Source organism: Alligator mississippiensis, chromosome 13 (genome assembly GCF_030867095.1).
Source record: "Alligator mississippiensis isolate rAllMis1 chromosome 13, rAllMis1, whole genome shotgun sequence".
Lineage (NCBI taxonomy): Eukaryota > Metazoa > Chordata > Crocodylia > Alligatoridae > Alligator > Alligator mississippiensis.
The window spans coordinates 49,778,666-49,801,052 of NC_081836.1; the positions used below are offsets into that span (position 1 = coordinate 49,778,666).

Here is a 22,387-nt window from a genome sequence, read left to right on the forward strand (position 1 = left end):
GCATTAAGCAGGATAGAACCTCAAAAAGAGGTCTTGAGACAGCACCATGGTACAAATTCCACAAACTCTCCTTGAAAATACTTCTAGCTTCTCCAACGGTGTAATACATGCCTTTTGTGGAGGGGGTAATAGTCACAAAAGACTTAATGCGCAAAACTAAGTGAAGTGGTTTGATGACCTGGGGTTGAAGGTATTATCATGACTATAACTTGGGGGAGGAAGAGGGTGACCTTACTGTTAACAGTAAAAACAAGAATCCACTTACAGGCATGTAGCAGGCTGAATTACAGTTTTGCCAATTGATTCTGGAATCAGCAGATCTCATATCAGAGGGACCTCTGACTCCATGTTAATTATACTATTAAATATAGTATTTCCCCCACAGAGATTGTTTGAACCAAGGGCTTGAATAAATATTTTGACAGCTTTGCTTCACACTGACATAGAGGTAGGACTAGAGGGAGACAGAGGGTTTCAAAGTAAATCACTGCAGCTTTTACTGAAATATGCTTTCAGATTTGTATGCATGACCCTCTTTACAATTAATCTGGAGTGTCAAAAAGAACAAAGAATTTATTATAAAACTTTAAAGCAGGATTAGAGTTTCTTGTTCCATTTCTCTTTTTTGGTAAAATTTAGTGACCATTTATCATTAAGCAAATTACATAGAGAAATCACTTACCATAGCCATACACTAAATAAGTTGATTGCTAAATAGATTTAGCAAGCTGGAAAAACTACTGATTCTGACAGTAACTTAATAGGGTTGACAGCCTCCAGAGCTTTTACCTCTTACACCATGCATTAGGGCAGTGCTTCTGGACCTTTTCCACAGCATGACCCCATTTATGACCGCAATTCCTCAGCATGACCCCACACTCCCTACCCACAGCCCCCCATGCCCCTAGGTGTCCCTCACTCCCCACCCACGGCCCCGTGGTCCTGCCAGTGCCCCATGCTCCTGACCCACAGCTCCCCACCTCCTAGGTGCCCCAGGGCCAGGGCTCACAAAACTCCTCCTTCCCCCCTAGCAGCACCCAAGCCCCTGCTACCACCAGAGTGGAGTGTAGAGCCCAGTTCCCCTCCTTGTCCCCTTTTCCCAAGGGTACAATATCTAGAGTGGAGCCTCTTGAGGGTGGGGATGGGTGTGAGCTCAGGGCTCCCTGTTCTGCTGGCCTTCCCCTGTGGGCCTCCGTGGCCCAACAGGCAGGACCCAGCATGGAAGGTTGGGAAGGTTTGGTGTTGCTGCCGGGAGCCCCATGCCGGCTGCACCGCCCTGGCAAGGCACCCCCTGCCCACCTGGCAGCAGCGGTGGTACACAGTGATACCTCGTGCTGCTGCTGGGTGGGTAGGGGGCACATCACCATAGTGTTGTGGCCAGCGTGGGCCATTTCTGAATGGATTGGAAATATCACAGAAGAGTTTCAAGCATTGTTCTCTTTTGCTAACAGTCCCACCTGAAACCAGAAGCATCAAAAGATCATAAATAAAAATGACACGGGGGAAAAAGTTAGACTGAAGTCAGCAGAAGTTCTAAACTGGGAAAAAATATGGACATTCTTCAAAAGCACCTACTGCAACTCAATATGAGACGCTGCGGGAGCTTTAATTGGAGCGGTTCTCTGAGCCGTTCTAATTAAAGTGCCCCCCTACTACCCTCGGAGCAGGTGTAAAGACTCCCACCGAGCCTAAAAATTTAAGACTCAAGCACAACATGGTAATGGGACCAGACAGCCTATACTGGCACAGACCTCTATGCAAGTTCTCAGTGATCAAAAGTCTCCTGCAAGTTGCACAGTGTACGTGAAATCTCTGTTGACTGGAAAGAAGCAGGATGAGGGGAAGTACAGACCACCCTCAAAGTGAGGGGTACCAGCCAGTGAAGAGGTATGGTCAAGAGAGCTAAAGGGCAGTGCTGATTTTGACTGCAACACTCCAGTGCCTTGCATGGTACAGGTGCCTAAACAGAAAGGCATGAAAGGCATGAAGTGGAGTATAACATTAAGTCCCAGCTGTGAAGTAAAACACCTATTCTCCTTCTTAGGAAATCCTCCCATAGGCAAAACCCCCAATGCTGCCAGCATGTTGAGGGATGGACAATGAGACAAGACATACATAAGCAAGTCCCTGGCCCACATGACATGACCAATCAGTTAATCACATCTTTAGTAGTAACCCAGCCACACATTCATCCAATTAATACCTCAATAAACAGGGAATAAACCACAAACCTATCACACAAAGTATGTGTAATAATTCTGTGGCTGGTTCCCCTTGTGTCATAAATTGAACGTGTGGCCGGCGTGTTCCTGGGGCTGGGATGCACCAGAGCCTTCAAGGGCTCTTAGTTTCATAGTAGCTAGGGTCAGGAGGGACCTGAACAGATCATCTAGCCTGACCCCCTGCCACAGGCATGAATGAATGCTGGGTTCACAAGACCCCAGACAGGTGATCATCCAACCTCCTCTTGAATTTGCCCAAGGTAGGGGCGAGGACCACTTCCCTGGAAAGCTGGTTCCAGATTTTGGCCACCCTAACTGTAAAATATTACCTTCTGATCTCTAACCTAAACCTGTTCTCCATCAGCTTATTACCGTTGTTCCTTGTCACCCCAGGTGGTGCTGGGGAGAAAAGGGCTCTGCCTATTTGCTGTTGATCTCCCCTGATGAGTTTGTAGGCAGCCACCAGGTCCCCCCTTGGCCTCCTCTTGCTGAGGCTGAACAGGCTCTCATGCGCTCCCAGCCACAAGTGCACCGGGCATCTGGCTTGCTACTTGTCAGTGCAACCCAGCTGATGCTCTTGGGTCCCCCGTGTACCAACAACAGTTGGGTTCAGAGCACAGTTCCTCGATCTCACAACTGTGCCTCCTGCTATGTAGTGCCTTTAATTGAATGTCTGTCAGTGGCCCACAAGAAATCAGTCTGGGTCCAATCAACGAGGGGTGTAGACACTAATGTGCTTCTAGCACTGTGGCAAAACACATTATACCACAAATGGAAAGAGCAGCTACCCCAGCAAGCAGTTACTTATCCTTCTAAAACAACAATTGTACAGCAGCTGTACAATATTCCTGTAGCACGACATTTTGAGGTTAGAAAAATACTGGCATAGATCCAAAAGCAGTTCATTGTGTCAGCTGCCACCAAGATACAGAAAACTGAATCCAGAAGTGCTCTCAGTGGATCTATAGGGAAAAATCACCAGGTGGTCTTAAGTTAAACATCTTGATTAAATGGGTGAAAGCTGTGGGTTAGTCCCTGCTACCACTGAGAGTAGAAGATGACATTCAGATGGTCCTAAACATGCAGTTTCAAAAATCAGATGGCAAGGAGAAAACTGTTATCTCACAATCTATACTAATCCATAAACCCAACTCTGAATTAGCAACACATGTGATTTTGTTGGAGTCAGGCTGTAAGAAAACAGAAGTAGTATCTGTTTGCAGAATACTCGGTGACAAATGTATTACAGTTGGTGCATCCACGGGAAAGCCAATTAGCAAGAACTGAAATAATTGTTAAACGGGTTTTACTGGACAGCAAATTAAACATGAAACTGCAATGTGATGTGGCTGAAAGATCAATCCATGTTTTCTCTAAAGAAAGCAAAGACATCATGTTATCGAGCAGAGGTGATAGAGATTACAGTGTCCCTACATAAGACTGGGGTACAACTATACTTGGATGAACATTTTCAGCTTAGAGCCCTTCTTTATCAGAAAGACCGAAAATTCGAGGGAGGTGAGAAAAGAGCAACAAAACAGATCATTAACATAACAACATAAAAATAAAAGATTAAAGGGCTAAACAAAAGAGCTGGCCGAAGATGGAATGTCACTGCAGCGTAAAACTTAATGGTCACAACATCAGGACTTGAACAAAGCTCCTACTATATAAGGCTGTGGTAATACCTACTCTTCCCTATGGCTGTGAAGCTTGGGTGACCTAGAGGGACCACCTGAAAAGCCTGAAATGCCATCACCAGCACTACCTCCACAGGATCTGTGGTATAAAGCAGGAAGATTGTTGCACAAATGCCAGTGTCCTCACCGACGCTAACACCACCAGCATGGAAGCGTTGATTATTATCAGCTGCGGTGAACAGGGCATTGTGCGCGCATGTCTGATGTACACTTACTGAAACAACTGGTATACTCCCAACTCAGCCAAGGACAAAGGACACACAGGGAACAGAGGAAATGCTTCAAGGACACCCTCAAGACAAACCTTAAAGTGTGACATTGACACCACAAATTGGGAAAAACTAGCGTGGGACAGGGCTACATGGTGACACCTTGTGAGAGAAGGCAAATCTTACTTCGAGGAAAACCATCTCACCCTGGAGACAGAAAAACGACAGAAATGGAAGGAAACGAAACAAGACTGAGAATTCGGTGGTCCGACCCTCCCTTTCCCCACTACCTGTAGCGTCTGCCAGAAAGTCTGCGGTTCTAGGATTGGCCTTCATAGCCATCAATGGCCTCCTATACAACCCTTTACTTGACCTGTGGGAATGATTATCAGGGGTGATGCGTAGGTGGTGCACGTGCACCCCGTGCATGGCAGTGCACCCCCTGCAAAAAGGTGGCACCGCTGGCGGCGTCTGAGGGCAGTCCATGATTGCCCCTGGCTGCTGCTGCATGCGGATGGTCGCCGACCCCTGGTTAGCACTCACCACCTTCCCCCGACACCGACAGTGCCAGCGGCATCTGTAGGAGCTCCCCGCTCACTGGGCTCCCGCCGCCTCCGCTGCACTCCCGCTGCCGCCAGCGCAGCCATGCTCCCCCCCAGCCGCTGGGGGCACGCACCGTTCATGATGATCATCCTTGACTATAAGGGACTGCCGCTGACAAATGATCACAAACAGTGAGGAGTGAGAAGCGGCTGAGGGTTGTACTAGGAGGTCTGAGTGAGTAACAAGGGAGAATGAGGGGGATCAGTAAGAGGACAGGGTCCCACATGACCAACTTAGTGGAATTTTTCTGCCACATCATCCTGCTCTGGCACTTTCGTGTTGCATAATAGGCCTGAGGTAGCTTGAAGAAAGCCCAAAGGGCCTGAATGCAGCTAGGTAACAGGTATATGGCTTTCTTTTTTTAAGAACCTCTTTGGAAGCCCTGGGTTGTACTAAAGATGGAAAATGAGTCTCCAGGTTGGGGCTGCAACACAAAGCTCAGGAGTGGTGCTGTGGAACAAGCTGCTGGAACTTATTCAGGCACCAAAGGCTAGGTCCTTACTGGGGCCACAGAGCAGGCAAAGACTGGAAGGGTGCAAAGCTGGCTGAAAGCCCTATTCCGAGCCTCTAGGAAGCTCAGCACAGCTATTTGCCAGGCACTGACTTCAATGAATTTAATCAATGTATCGCGTTTCCTCTAAAAATCTCAATGTTGCATTCAGTGCTGGAAATCCTTCATCCAATATTCTGCCTTACAGACTCTATCCTGATACTGGATTTATGCAAGAGATGTAAGGAATTCCCAGGTACAAATCAAGAAGCAAGACAGCACAGAAAGTAGGAGGCTGGAAGTCAGGGGTGGGTAAAACATGGCACACGGACTAGATCCGGGCTACCAGGCACTATCATCCAGCCTGCAGAGCCCACCAATGAACTGTACCCTGCCCAGGCCTTCTACCCATGGGGGTGGGAATGAAACACCCAGGTATAGAGCCCCCACCCCAACATACCCTATTGTCCCCGTTCCCACCCTTGTGGGTGGAAGGTCTGTGCCCAGCCAGCAGCAGCTTCCAGGCGGGGCTGCTGCTACTTCGGGCTTCCCCAGCATACCGCTCACTCTGGGCAGCAGGTAGGGAAGTGGCAGGAGCAGGGGTGCAGCTGCAGTTGGATGAGAGAATTGAGCGTGGGGCTGGCAGCAGCATGGAGCCTGTGCCCAGAAGGCAGCAGCAGCATGGAGCTCGGGTGGGCAGCGTGTGGGTGTGAGGGAGGGTGGAGGGATGTGGGGAACCCCCCCGAAACTCCCCCCATGGCACGCAGCCCCAGCAGGGAGCGGCCACAGCAGCAGACAGGGACAGTCTGGGCGCTCATGCTCAGCTCTGGCCAGTGCTGCACATCACGATGAGGAGTGCAGCCCCTCGCTGGGCTGTCTCTATCGTCGGCACTCCCTGCGCTTATATGGCACGGGAGGAAAGCCTCATGTGCTGCAGCTGGCTGTCTTCCCCACCCCAGTGGCTCCCATGCCGTGTGAGCGTGAGGAGCGCTGACGGTAGAGACAGCCCGGTGGGAAGCTATGCTCCATGCCACAACATGCAGCACTGACTGGAGCTAGGCCCCAATGCCCCGAGTGCCTCTGCCTGCTGCTGCACCATTGGGGGAATGTAAGGGAGGGGGTTGCCACATCCCTCCACCCTCCATCACACCCCACAAATGCCACACTGACACCCTGTCCTGACAACCCCCAACATATAGACAAGCTCCCAATTTACCTTATGCCCCCCCACACACTGCTACACCCCCTCACAAACCCTCCCACACACACCCCGAACATACACACACCCCCTCCACACCCCACCATACATGTACCCTACCATATATGCATACACACCCCACACACCTTACCATACACACCTCCCACCATACATATCCCCCACTCTACTATACACCCCTATATACCACCATATACCCCCCACCATACACACCCCACCATACACACCCCAAAAAACCCCACCATATACACATACCCCCTGACCATACACCCCCCAACCATACCCCCTCACACAATATACATGACTAAGAGATTATTTTGAGTTGCTATGCAATCACCTCTATATACAGTACACAAACACAGATCATGACAAAAATATTTTTTGTAATAAAATTAAAATATGTTACAGTAGGTGTTTTGACTTTTAGTGTATGATTTGTTTTTTTCTGGTTCTAAGATGACAAACCCTCCTCCCAAAAGGAGTATTTCTGCAGGGTAAGGGTAGGGACTTCCAGTGGCAAAGATCAGGGATTAGGGTGGGATGTCTAGTCCCAAGACAGTGACCCAGGGGCAAGGCAAGTGTCAAGGGGCGTTGATACCCACGCAGCCCTCGAAAGCTCACCAAACCTCGCTAAGCAGCTCTCCACTTGAAATAATTGCCCGGCCCTGTTCTAAGTAGTGGCCATGGGTTAGGTGCAGCAGGTGTCCAGCATCTGTGACCATAGCAGGCCCAAATCTTTGAAGTCAGGATAGTATCAGAAATGTATAAAGATCCAAGTTTTATAAAGATCAGTGCCTCATGACAGTGTAGAATGGTAATTTATTGCATATCTGCCAGACTATTTAAATATCTGGATTCCTGTTGGTTCTGTTATCTGACTGGATGTATGTGACAAAATAGTAAAAAACATATAGAAATAAATTACAACTGATCACATAATCCCCCTGAAATTATTAAAAGCAGAACTGTCCCCAGCCTACCATACCTTCCTTAATCTCCAAGGCAAAGCTGATCTTTCATGTCACTTGTAAGCCCCAACAACAGGTGAAGAGGATCCAGCAATAAATTCCTTTGTAGTTACAATACAGCACTTCTCTTAAGCCAATTGAATGCAATTTTCAAAGGTTTATTCAGATTCCATTTTAGCTACTGGCTAAGTGTGACTCATAATTTGATGAAATCTCCAGTAGTCTTCATATTATTCAAACTAATTTAAGGGCTGTCATTTAGATGTCTCTCTCTACACACTTTCTTGTCTCGTGAAAATTTACAATGGAACTTTGTTGCTGTGTCTACTCTGAGCCACGGACAGACATGAACTTGAAACACTCCAAATGCTGCTCCAATCTGAAGTGCTTCAAATTCGGAGTGCTTCAGTGCCTTCCAGGAGTGCAACTTCCAACTGAAGCACTTCAAAATGACACAGAGTAGCAGTGTTCTCCACCCATGACGCACAACCCCAACACCCCACAGTGCTCTGCTCCCCCCCAGGAGACGGGAGAAAAGGATTCCTTTCATGCCTCAAGTCCACCAGTGGCTCCTGAGGACAGCCAAGATGACTCTTCAATCTTCTCTCCCCTTTCTCTACTGTGGGGTGGAGATGGGGAGAACTGAAGAGGGAGGAAGAGCAGGTCATTATGGGATGCCTGCGGACCAACCCCCTGGCTCTGTAGACTATACAGATGGTTCAAGAAGCACTTCAAAGATGTTTCTCATTTTTTGAGGATCATATTTGAAGCTTTTCTGTACATGCTCTGTTTAGAGCAGTTCAAAGGTAGAGTGCTTCAGTTGTTACATCTGTCAAGGAATGCTGTCTACATTAAATTCCCCAGCGTTTCCAAAGCTACATACTCCTGCAATTACATTCTGGGGCCACAAACAAAATCATTATTCAATTGGGGAACAACCCTAGATACAGAGATAGACTCGACAATTTTGGTCAAGCCTTTATGAAATCTTAGATGAAGTCGTGCAGAGGTTCTGGAGCGGCTGGGAATGCATGGAATCTTTAGAATGATGCATTCTAGTTTAAATGATAACAGTCCACACAGGATGTTTAAAATTTTGTTATTTATATACATTTATGCCTCAAATTTGATTATTTTAGTATGTATGGTAGGCAGTACTTATTTTAACAGCTTATGGAACTGTCATAGTCCGGAATTTCCAGATCTGCACCAGTAGTTTTCCTGCTATTTTTCTTAGGAAAAATACTTACCCCATTTGTAATGATATCAGCACTGGGTTTTGAATGTAGACTTGATTCTGTATGTCATGAAAATTAAGTACACTTTTTAGCCTTTAAAGCCAGCAAAGACCATTATGAAAGTCTGACCTCTTGCACAACACAGGCCCAAAATGACCTACTAATTCCTGCATCAAGCCCATAACTTCTAGTTGAACTAAAGGATAAATATTTTTTTAAAAAGCAATCCAAACTAGTAAAGCAAACCATCTACTAATACTGATTGAAGTTTTAATACTACACAGAATGATAGCGCTGAGTAGAAATGAGCTGGCTGTTGTTGTTGTAGGCAGAGCTTTACAATTGTGTCTGTCAAAATCTACCATAAATTATACCACGGATTAAAAAAAAAGAAAGAAACTTAATCTACTTTGATTTGATCTAACTGCAATCTAAAATTAAACGGGGGGAAAAGTCAGAATGAAAGGGTCTCCTTCAGAAACTTCAGAAGAAGGAGGAATTTTTATTTGGCTCTGGAGGGGAGGCCAGAAAAGGCAACCCACCATCAGCTCCCCCCTCATTCTTTTCTGTTTGCTGAGAAGATCCCCACTGACATCTTCCCTAAAGACATCTGTTGCTTTCTGAAAGGGGCAAGGGGAAGACATGGAATGTTAAACTGCCACCAAAGCCCAATAATATATGGTCTCTGGAGGGAAAAGTTAATTTGTATGTTAACGTTTCTACAACATCTGTCCCCTTCATATCTCTGTTCTAGTTTCTAGCTAGCACTGAGTTACTGCTGGTGATCCCAGAAGTGCTCCACTCTGGTGACAGCCTGGTAGCAAATGCCAATTCATGTCTTCTGAAAAGCAGAGCTACTTTCAGCTGAAACAAACCTGGTACTTCTATTAACAGCCTGGCCAGGGGTTAGGAACCCTCTTGATTCTACTGACACCGGAGACAGCAAAGACTAATTCTAGCAGTGGCTGCAGAAACGCTCATGATTCAGCCTAGTGCCAGTGGATCAAGGAATTTATTAACAGCGAGACCATTTCCTCACTCACACTGAAACGTACAGAACCCGCATTCTTCCCTCCGTGTTTCTGAATATTGCCTGGTTTGATGCTATTCTTTTCAGTGTCTAACTGAAAAAACAAACACAAACCCCAGTCTTATTTCTCTGAATACACCCCAAATCTTTTTGTTGAAAGGGCTCTGCAATAATTAGCATAGCAAGGGAAAATCTGGAAGGGGAACAAAGGAAATTAGAGCCTGAGTAAGCGTCCAGGGCAGTATGAAGGCAAGAAAAGTGCACTTCAGAAGCATTTTTAGGAGTAAGTGATAAACAAAGTTGATAATAAAATTGATCGTGTTTTTAAACTTGATTTGCCTATCTTGCTATTTAGAGTGTTTAAATTAGAAAAATAAATGTGTTTAAAATTAAATTTGAAATTAAATACAAGATATTTAAAGCTCTAAACTTACTATAGCTTCTTAAAGCATTTAAAATAAAAAATATGTTGGATTCATGAGCCTCTATCCAAAACTGAGTTACAGTAGGCTGCATTCTTTTTTAACTTTGAAGTCAAGCTTTGTAAATAGGGTACAATAGTTCATGTACCATTATGAGCTTAGTCCTGTGGGAGACCCATAAGTGATTGATCTATCACCATTTCTAACACACTAAAATGTAATATTACTAAGAATTTGAAAACATTAAGCACTATAATTCAGCTATGTAATTATAGGGTGCCCTCCCAGGTAGCAAAGAGATCTGGTGTAAAGCCTCCAGGTAGTTATAAATCAACGTGCTTTAATGGTTATATACACCAATAAGAATGCACCTTCCTTCATACAATAACTGAGGTACACATGGAAGAGTTAATTTACATCAATAATTTAAGGCCAAGCTTTGTACTTGGTAATTTAAATAAATCGTCCCTAGTTATAAGTGACATCTCAGGCAGAGATAGTTTATAGCAATGTCCTGTAAGAGAGGTTAATCCATCCTCTTTTCAATTCATGCACATATGGAACCATTTGGGGTATCCCAAATTTCTTTTTTTAGTTCTCTCTGAATGATCACTATCTATGATTGCCATTTGTGCAGGCCCATAAAGCAGTGCACTTCCTCAATGAGGCATAAGAATAGAAACACCATCGCTAGTGCCATGTGAGTTGCCAAGACAAACAAGTTCTGCTAGGCATTTTAATGCCACGGCAGGTCAATTAAGCTATAATTAGCTCTAGCCAGTACTCCCAAGAGTTGCAATATCCTTTCACCTGTAGCCAAGGGGCACTCAGAGAGGTGAGAATTTTCAACTTAGTTTTGAGGGCATCAAAAGCAATGAGAAAAAAATCATTTCTAATCTCAGTCTTAAAACTGAACCCTCGCTTCTTATTATGAATGAAGGGCAGATGTCACTATTATTGGGAGATGCCTTCTGGAAGTAAGATCCATATAACCAAATTAATTACTTCTATATAAAATTTGGCACTTCTTCCCTGCCTGCCACTGAGAAATGGACCGCTGTCTTCTCATGTTTCTATTCCCCATGTTGGACTATTTTTTATTTCCCCTTTTCAGGTTCTTATAACCTTTCCACCTATCCTGTCCTTTGGTTCTACTTTTTCTCATCTCAACACCTTGTCACATCTTTGCCCGGATCTCATAGTTTCATAGTTGTTAGGGGCTGGAAGGGACCTATATGTGCTTGAGAATCTGGATCAGAGTGTTCTTCCTGTTTGTGTAGGCACGCTGGGATCTCCAAGGGAGAGAAGCCAAGATGGAGATAAGGGAGCTGCCATACTATGTTGAGAATGAAGGAAGATGAGATCAAAATGAGGAAGACAAGAGCTTCTTTTCTCCCTCTCTTACAATCCCAGATGAGGGGAAGGAGAAGAAAGAACTCACTCAGTTACTTTCCCCTCTCTTTGGGGAGGAGGAACAGGAGAAAGTGGCAGAAACGATGATCTGCTCTTACATTGCACTAGTGAGAGGAAACCAATTCAAAGCTTTCGGCCCGGTAAAGCTCATCTAGACCCCAAAACAAACACTCAGGTTTTCCTAAAGTTCATCTAGACCCCAAGACAAACACTCAGGCTGGGCTCACTGTTTGCCACCTTCTGACAATTCCTTTGGGACCCATTTTTCTTGGCACTTTGCTATTGTGTAGGCACAATGGGGAAAAAAAATCCATGAATCCTCATAGTTGTCAGGAGGGCCCCTAATTTAGATAGACCAAGTTCAGAGGAAAATTATTACTTGTACTTTTTAAAGACTAGAAAAAGTCTTTTCCTTTTTGCTTTTTAAAAAATGTTTGTGCCCCACCACACTTCCAGGTTTTGTCCAAAGCTGAAAGCAAAAAGATCAAAATATCCAAGAGGAACAGTGGTGGAGCAAGGAGACAACCTTTCACTATCCTTCCGCTCCACCCACAACCAAGAAGAAAAGGAAATCTCCAGAGAAAGGCTATTCTTAGAAGACTTCCAGCCTAATTTCTTGATCAAACAAGACCAGATATGTTCAGAAAATGCTCTGAACTTTCGGAGCCTTTCCAAGTCATATATTCTGGTGGTGTCCCCATCATCATTAGTTTACATTGCCTACTAATATTAAACACTCACCGAACTTCAAAGCAGTTACTGATCAGGACTTTAGTGCATACTGTCTACATACCCAATAAACTCTTATAAAAACTATTCTATTGTGCTTGTGTTTTTATTTTAAGACATGGCAAAGCCAGAAAAACGAGTTGAGCATTACCTTTATGTATCCAAGTTTTTTGCAGGGCTGCTGTGTGTCACAATCCTGATATTATTTAAATGCAGGATGCTTTTGTTTTCAATATAAGCAAGCAGTAGGAAAAACCGTAATTAAATTGGTTTTTTTTTTCCTCCTGCAATATACCCTCCATCAGTCCCAAGGTGGCATTCCCATCTGACCTCACTTTAAAGTGTTTTTTGTCAACTAAGAAGTCCTTTAATGAACATCCTTATAAACAGGAAGGATTTTTTTTTTAAGTTAGCTGAAAAACGAGGCTGCTTTAAGAGAAAATTGATGTTCATTTCCCAAAGGTTTTGTCCCTTTTGGCTTATTTGTGATCACTGAAATGACTAATGGATTATACTTTCTGGAAATCCATGCCAGACAGTCTTAATTGTACCCCCCCCTGGGCATGCTGTTCTGTACATTGTCATTTTGTGCCCTTTATCCATTTGTGAACGTGGTCGCCTCTCCTCCTTAGGCCTGGGCTAGTGATGCTGCTGCAGCTATATTTGAGGGCACTCTGCTACAACCAGAGCAGATCCTTAGGAAGTTAAACTTCTTTAGTTATCACTGACTTCAATGCACCTAACCTGCTTTACACCACCTGAGGATCTAACTGAGTTTATCTGAGACTCCCTCTGTAACATCAGACTTTATATTCTTGGGGCCCAGACTCTACTAATCTAGGCCTAATTCCTCTTCCCTCAGTAGTAACAAACCACGTGCAAGGTTGAAAGTATAGTTCTGATCCATGCGCGCTGTGTTGAGCAGTACTAAATCTTCGGAAAACACCTGACACTTTCTGTGAAGGGGGTGGAAGAACCAGTTATTTCTGTGAGGAAGAGTCACGTGTCCTGCCTAACATAGCTATGCTGTGCTGAAGACTGTTTTGAATACAGCTGTGATTTTTTTATTGCTGGTGTCAGAGGCATCAGGAGGTAAGTCTCCAATCAACCGCCTCAGATTCCCCACTCTGGGCATGACTTACTCCCTCTCATAAATGTTAGCTCTTCATTAATTCATTGCAACTAGGAGGGTGAGGCATGTCCTTGGGGGAGTGATGCTATGCACCAGCAAAGAAGAACCTCTACCCTGGGGCCTGAGTGCTACTCCCATTTTATTTTTGAAACTACAGCATACAACACTGCACCTGAACCAGGGTGTTCTATATACAGTAAAACAAGGAAAACACAAAAACCTTATGATAGATTCATTTCTGTTTCTTTTCCGCACTTAGCATTTTGTTATTCCTTTCCTGCATTTTTCTTTTTCTTTTCCTGTTTGACCTTTTCTGGTGAAGAAATACTGTTTATTCTGTTCCATATACATTACTGTGATTCTACCAAAGTGCTAATAATTCTTGGAATATGCAAGCAATTCCCTCTGCCTTACAAAATAATGACTTGCATTTTCCCATGCATCTCTCTCTTAATGTGTCCTAATATTTTCCTCTGAGGCATATTGAGGCTCACTGTACCAATTTAGGGTTGATTTCTTTTAGTGAATTCAAAAGCCAAAATGAGATGTGGTGTTTTTTAACACTGAATATTATGTTGCTAATAAACTGAAATTACAGTCTCAGTCCCCAGTAAATAACTTCAAGTTCTACTTGTCCAACAGAAGATTCACATTAAGAGTCAGACAGTTAAAACTCTACCTTACTTACCAAGTATTTTACTATATTACATAAGTGCAGAACATAAACCCACAACTTCCTTTTGTTTGCTTCCAATATCACTCATCGTTCACCTGTACTACTGCCTTTTCTTCCTACATTCTCCTTTATTCAGAAAATGACTTCACCAATTGAAGAAGACAACAGGATTGAAATCCTGGCCCCAATGAAGTCAGTGAGAGTTTTGCCACTAAGACCTATGCTTTCAGACTTTTTTTCTCTTGAAGATTAAAACTGAAGGCATGATCCTGAGTGATGACTTTTAGGTATGGGCCTTTAGTTCAGTTGCCCATCCTAAGGGTTATGGAATCTTTTCAAATGTACAGAAAAGGAAGTAGGCTTTTCTGTAATTTAAAACAGTACAAGAGAGGTAACCAGAATTAACAGCTGGAAAACTTCATCATCATGTCTGCTCTGTAGATCAGAATCCTACCACCCTTCTCTGTTAACCTCACTGGATTCAAGTCAGTGGTTTATGCCATAATTCCCCTAGTACCATGTTGATGTATACACACAGAGGACTCAATTACACAACCAAACTGTGCACTGACAGGTTCAAAGGTAATTTGGTATTAGGTCAAATGAGACACTATAGTCAAAATATGTGTCTCCCTAACAGTTACGATGTCCTCAGGCTTTTATTCTCTACACCTAACTAGGCAAAAATCCAAAAAGATAATACAGAATATTAACCAAAAAACCCACAGCTTGTTCTTTTGCTTTCTAAACCTGAAAGCCATTATCTCCATATCCCTACCTACTACCACACATTCCAGAGTACGGTTTAAACAGATGGTAGCTAACTACCAATCCATTTGCAGTTCAAAACAATGGTGAAGGGCCCCAGCTGTTTTCCAGATCTAAAATATTATTGTCATTTTGCTATCACTCTATGATGAAGGTTATGTAACAAAAATGCACATGTCCCTCAGCCTGGAATGCAATTAATTTCCTCCCTCCCCACTGAGGAGTTGTAAGTTGTAAGTAACCATTCAGACTGTCTGAGTATTTCATTTTAAGCACTGCCAGAGATAGAAAACTGGAGCTGTTCCAAGTAGTAACCTATTCTTTGTTAAATGCAAATCTTCTGGAGCTTTTAGAGATGCAGAGTAGTTTTTAGTTCAGAAAAAATAAATGCCACTTTCCTGTTTATTTAGGACTGCTCACTGGTTATAGTGTACTAAGACAGTTTAGTTGCATTTCTTTTAAATGTGAACTTTGCTTTACACTGGAATTTTAAGTATGACGCACACAAATACGCCAACTACAGAAAATAATTATTTGCAATCTGAAACCCGTTCAGTGATGAACCCTTGGCATACAAATGGACAGCTTTTTAACTTTATGAAGTTTAAAACGTAGTGTAGTGCATCTAATTTACAATTCCCAAATGCCACTGATTGCTTTGGGTTAAATTGAATAAGATTATATGATCTCTAACCATTTAAAGCTACTTTATTATATAAGAGACTAAAACAGACTGTCTCAAAGCAGCACACTACAAAGAAGTAAATTTCCCAGTTGTTTTTATCGTCTTTCTTCAGCAGGATCTCAATGATCACTGAAAAGATGGGAAGTGCAATAAGATGTTCAAGACAGGGAATGTCTTTTGCCATGATTTATGTGGTGGTTCACATAGAGAGATGCAGTATAAATAATAATAAAAAATAAAATTGAATGAATCATTTTGTCCATATATGCCAGCTGAGAAGAAACATGAAACTAACATTCAACTCTAAGTTGAACTTCGAAGTTTTATTACTTAATTCAGCTGGGTCTGCATTTCTGCCATGATCTACAGCTTACTTTTCATGCAGAGCTTCAGTGGTTTTGGGATTCTTACCTAGTTAAATACTCAAGTGCCAACTCAGACCCTGATGGCTTTTTGGTCTCCTCTTTCTTAGCAGAGATTCCAGCTTCCCGCATCAGTTTTTTTTCTTCCTTCTTACGCTCTTTCTTTAATTTTCTTTCCAAAATCCTCCTTTCCTCTGCAGACAGCTCCTTCTCTTCCTCTACTGCTTTTGTTGCCTGAAAGAAAAAAAATGAAGATTTTTCAGAAAAACTTTTATGCTTAACTTCACGATATGTACATTATACAAGCGAGTAAAACAGACTGTCCCTTTTTAAAGTAAAACACTACATATAAAGAAGTATATCTCCCAATGCAAACTTTTTACTGTCCTTCTTCAGCAAGAGCTCAGTGATCACTGAAAAGATTGGAAATGCAATACTACAGTTCAGTACAGTATTATAATATTACTATGAGGAAATGAACCATGGGACAAAATGTAACTTCAATTTTCTGAAGAAGGAGCACAGGAGGTGTTTCATTACTAGGAAATTCTCACTTGAGAACTTTACTGTATTGAATATCTATCAGTATACTGCACTTTCAAATGTGCAGTATTGTCAGTCATGACACTAGCCTTCGGGAACATTTCTGTTTTGTTCCATCCATTGCTCTAATACCACACTCATCGCCATAGTGTTTGTGCTTTTCAATTGTGACAAGGTTAAAAGCCCTCGCGTGTTATTTGTTCTCACCTTTTTCCCTAGTGGGAGCAGTGTGTGCAGTGGATTTTTTTGGTTGTTATTATATTTTTAACATATATGTGCTGCTGTCTGCTTATACTAGGGAAGGTAAAAAAGGTCAAACAAATCTCCCTTGAATGCAAGTGAAAGTTCAAAAGGTTTATCACGGTACTTAGCTCCTCAGGAAGTCCATTGCACAAAAGCTCTGTCTTCCACATGAACGTACTTGCCCCTTATTGTAGCAAATCCCATTATGATAGAGCTGTCCAGTCCACTACCATCTTCACAGTAGAGGTACAAGCGATCTTTTAATGGTCTGGATCCAGGATATCTAAGCGTATTGATAAAAGCTGAGATTCTGTACCTTGCTTGTATCAGCTTTCTTCCACTGGCCTACGGGGATTATGCCCCCAGCCCACTCCCTCCCCATAATCTTAAATCAGTGAGGACTACACCTTAGCCCTCTTTTCATTCAGGTACTATTAACAGTCAATCTACTTAACAGGATTATGGAGTCCTCTGCCACAGCTACCCACCAGGGACACCAAAATGCTTTCATTCATATCTGACACAAAGATCTACATTCACTGGATTTCAGATGCAATTTTCTTTGGGTGTTTGGATTCCTAAATCCCTGGGGGACAACAGGACTTTGGATGCTGGGAACCACCTATTAACATGCATTGTACCAGCAACAATTGGACACTGGAGAATGGGGACCTAACAAGCAGCATCCCAGACTTGGAGAATCTCTCTGCCAAGAACAATGAAATCAGTGTGGATGAATGATGCTAGAACTTCAATTGTTTTTTTTTCACACGGTTGCTATTCTGGCAGGTCCTCCACAGAGCCCAGAACAATATTTTGTCAACCCATTCCTTCTCAGTGGTTTCTGGAATTGCTCCTTCTCCATTTCCATGCTTCAAGCACTATTTTGAGTATAGTAGTAGGCCTTTGTCACTGGGTCGCCTTCCCCAAGCTGCAAAAGCAACTTAGTGGCAGGAGCAAATAAAAACTGATGCTCTCTAGAGTGAAATCTGTTTCTACAGATAACATACAGCTTTCCTTTTCCTCTTTTCTAGGAGGAAACTTTCAGAATGGAAAAATCCTGAGCAGAGGGGTCTGCATGTGATAGATGAAAGGAAGAAGGAAAAATGTGCATGTGAATGGAATATTTTAGGAGTCATGAAATCTTGACATATGGATTGGACCAAGTAACTGAGCAAAAAGAAGGGGAAACAAGCTGTCGGGAAGTTTACACAGAAGTTATTTCCTGACGTCTCCCTAGTCAATCCTCTGGCTCTGTGGTTCTTAAGCCAGGGTACAGAGACACCTCTTTGCTGGCCTCCAAAATCATCAGGGAAGGAAATACCACAATGATGAAAATGGAAAAGGTAGGAGGGGAAGTGGCCCGTGTGAAATTCTCTACTATGTAATTTGTAGCATGAAACAAAGAGCCAATGCTCTCTTCCTTCACAAAGTCATGTTTCAGATGGGCAAAGAACGATCCTGACTCATTTCTAGAAATACAAGATCAAGTGGAATTTTAAAAATTCTCTTACGAAGGTGGCTCCCTTATCTCTGGCACATGCCAGAGTACCATTTCTTATAGTAATACATTTGTTATTAAACCCAAGGTATGAAGATACTTTGTATCTTAATAAAAAAAAGATATCTTTGTAATATTTGACTTCAGCAATTTGTTTCCAATTGCTGCTATCAAAACACATTTCTAAATCATGGCCCTGTTATGGATTGGGGTAGACCTGTACAAAGTTATGTCCATCAATTTTGTTTTCTGCCTTCCATTTTGTATCTGATCAGACTTTGTGTTTTGTCTCTACTGCCAGTTTATAGTAGTATACATATAACCTAACTGAGGTATATAACAAGGTCCCGAGAAGGAGGGCGTGCAGCTCATCTTGTGGGGAGCTAACACATGAATACAGTTATCAGGGACTACTGACTTGTTCATGATTCCTATCCATTAGCCCACTGCCCATGAAACACAGGTACTGTGCATGCGAACACAACATGCCTAGGACACAAACTTTTATCTGGGAATTCTGGGTGCAAGAGACTGACTAGAGCACGAGGACCATCCTACAAGGCTGACAAGGACTAACCTGAACATGGAGAGACTTCTGACACAAACGGACAGATAAAATCAATGTAAGGCAGAAACAGGGAAGTTTGGGGTTGGGAGAAGGTGGGCACAGGAGTGCTGCAGTGAGACGTCTCACATTTCTATAGAAGGTAGGCAGAGAGTCTGCACCCCAGGAGTGTTCCTGAGAGTACAGAACTACGGTGGTGTGTGGATCCTGCCCAGATCCAGCTGATCTGAAAGCATGTGGGATCCAGCTGTTGGGTCCAGTTAGAATAGCCTCGTGGCTATTCTCTAGGGCAGCAGCTCTCAACGTTTTTTGTACCAGGACCCATTTGTAAACATCAGTGGCCAGTCCCCACCCGATGCCCCTCACTCCTGACCGCTGCCCCCAGCTCCACCCCGCACGTGAGATATTTAAAGGGCTCTGAATCTCTCTTTTTGCTTTGAGAAGGCATTCACAAGGTATCCAATCAGTTAGAAATGAATCGTTTTTAGGAGACTATCAGGTGCGTATCAAGTTTCTACAGCCCGACGGTATTCAGAGAAGGGTGTCTGTGCCCGATAGCTTGTAAAGAACAATTTTTCCAACTATTTAGTTGGTCTAATAAAAGATATCACATTTACCCAAAGAATCTTGTCTGCTTATGAAGTGCCAAATTCTTAACGTGTCATCAATTAATATTTGTGAAGTGGGTTAAGGTGACAATCACAATGTAACTGCTAAGTGCCATTATTACTAGCTATATGAAAGGGAAGGGTGTGGTGGGTAAGACAAGGCCAAAGATACCTGCTGAGGACTAAACATTTGTTCTGTCTGCGTTCCCATATCATCAAGGTTTACTCTGACTTGTCTTTGCAGCTTGCTGTTTTCAAAGTCTAACTGATCTCAATAGGGGCAAGAAAGCACTTGACTAAATGGGGGGCAGGGAAGTTTAAGAAAGGAGCTTTGATTTGTTCTCTAAACTATTTTCTGGAAAGGAAGAAAGGTTGCAGCCCACGTCCACGTGCAAACACACTTACACAGGTTAAGCAACTAAAGCAGACATTACATTTGTACAGGAGCCCTTTTAAAACTCATGCTGAAAACAATTAGTATTTAGGATAAAAGCAGGAAGGTACTTATTTTGCAGGAAGCAAAGTTTTCATAAGCCCATTCCTGCATTTACTGAAATAACAATGTAGTCAGGCGAAATCCAAAAAACATAGGCTACACTCATTCCTAAAGTGTTTGTAGAAGATTACTACAGCAGCCGTCCCCTAGAGAACAAACTGCACTTAATTTTCTTTTACAAATAATGTAATGACTCTGTTTACTTTTCCTTGAGCCCCAAAGCTTTCAAATAAAGTGACTGTGGCACATCATTAGAACAGTTCTGATAAAGAGGCCTCTGCTTCCTCATGCTTACAGTAAATGCATATCTCAGTACCTTCCCTTCCCTTCCCCCTCACATTCCTCACATTATCAGAAAGCTCTTTATCCCTTCCCCAACTGCTCTCCAGTGAAAACAAGACAAGTTGCTTGTACCCCTGTAACTAGGGCCCAATACAAAACACTAATCTAGGCAACATTCACTTCCGGGCAACCGAAACAAAGGCACTGCTCTTCATTTCTATTGGAAATTTTCCAGTGTTATAAGTGTCAGGGTTAACACATCAAGGTTCTCTATTGAGAGAATATACTGTAATTCATTCCAATTCAAATATGATACATCAGGCTTCTGTTCAAAGTTGCAAACACTTTCCTTATGAAAATGCCAACAATTTTATAATTCATGGAAGCTTTCTATTTACTAGTTCTGTTTACTTTTACCAAATCATGCTAGCTTCATCAATCTGGCTAATATCTACTATTATCCAGCCTTATTATAATTATCTGGAAGCCGGATGCTTTAGTAGCATAGTAAAGTACACCCATTTTGGAGTATACATTCCTTGAAGTTAACGGTAATTTTCTCAGTGACTTTAACAGAATCAGGACCAGACACTTAACAAGAAAAAACGGACTTAAGTTATTTTCAAGACATGTTATATTGAATTTAAGTTGAATGAACTGTGTTTTGATATCCTACTGTTGTACCCATCCTTTATTAAACCAATAAAAGTACCTTGTATCTTGTCTAGAATCTGATATCTTATTGTTACAGTGTTCCTATCCTTTGTAAAACCAATTCTTTATAAAATGAATAATAGTAGCTTTTGATTCTGCCACAGTGTTAATACAATCATTTCTCTCTCTTGCTAATGCAAACTAACTGCATATTGTATATTTGATTTGAATTCAGCTTTTCAAAGTTCAGATTCAGAGTTTTCATTTGGTCTTATCTTTATTTAAAAAACAAAATTAAATCCATTCTTTTATTTACACTGCAAAGTATTCCAGTTATCTTATTTCATAAGGGGACATACTAATTTTGGTGTTATGTCTTATTGTGCTTATTACTAATGTAATTCCACATGCTAGCATGTAATATATTTATTTCTTGATGTGATAAATTTAAAGCATGTGCACAGCAAAAACACCACTGCTTATTTGCAAAGCTGGCTGCCAACTACCATACCACCTTGGGCTGCAAGCTCCTTAGATCTCTATCTAAACAAGGTCATGCTAGGTTAACACACTTAAAGGAAGGAAATCCAGAGGAAACCCATTGTTTTTTGCAATCAAGGAGGTGATCTGTTTCTTCTTGGAGTCCTGAAAAGAAGTTAAGGGACAGTGTACCCCAAATGTGTTATACTGGAATAAGACAGACAAAAATTATGCAACCACTTGTGTGTTTGCATGAATAAAAGGGTACTAGCTCGGATGCCTTCACCAAATTCCAATTTGTGAAACTACTTTCTGCTGAGACTCGGGGGAGACTCGTGTGTGCAGCTAGTGGGGTTGCACAAAGGACACTGCATAGCCCCCAGATTCTCCCACCCTTCCTTACTCCCAGTTTGAGCCCCTCCAGCCCCAAACTGGCCCAGTTAGAGCTGCCACCATTTCTCTGTGGCTGGGCAGGGCTAGGGCCACCACTGCTGTAGACTGCCCCAGAGCCCTTAAGTGGTGGGAGAAGGTGGGGCAGGCAGCAAGGGTCAAGAACAGGCATGGGGGCAATGGCATGGGGGCAGGTTCCAGAGGGGGAGCAGGAGGTGGGGGGGCAGGCAAAGGCATAGGGGGCAATGGGTAGGGGAAGGCAGTAGGATGGGCAGGCATTGGGGGGGGGGGGGAAGTGTCTGGTCCCTCCCCCTCCACTGCTGCTTTCTGTGCCACAGCACTGGGGTGGACAAATTTAAGATGACTTTCCACAAATTAGATTCTTTACATGAAAAATTATAACACATTGACAACTTGCTATGTATACAATCTAACTGGGGGGTATCTTAAATTTGAAGTGCCTTGAATTTGCGTAAATAAGGTACTACTTTTCTGCTCTAAGTTGCTGGATGGTGCTTCTCTGTACTATTCAAAGTTTGTTTTGCTTAAGGGATGGATACGTGGCAAAATGCTTCTCAGGAATCACATAAAAAGTTTTAACTTCCATGCAATATTTCTAGGTAATAATAATATAGTGACAGGATGCTTTTAAAAATTAAGATACTGGGAAAATATGAGTAATAAAATGAGTGTTGAGCCTGGGTTATATCATGCACTTTCTGCCTAGTCACTTATATTATTTCAGAAACTGCTTCGATCTGC

At 42.7% G+C, this 22,387-nt stretch overlaps 1 protein-coding gene across 7 annotated transcripts in view; it reads right to left on the reverse strand.

Moving 5' to 3' along the window:
* The window catches only part of C13H7orf50 (chromosome 13 C7orf50 homolog), a 195,856-nt gene that overhangs the window by 28,376 nt on the left and 145,093 nt on the right, over positions 1–22,387 (reverse strand). For all 7 annotated transcript variants that reach the window (XM_059716408.1, XM_059716407.1, XM_059716409.1 and 4 more), the window contains one exon: positions 15,913–16,097. In XM_059716408.1, the coding sequence (XP_059572391.1) occupies positions 15,913–16,097 (185 nt within the window). The remainder of the gene's footprint in view (positions 1–15,912; positions 16,098–22,387) is intronic.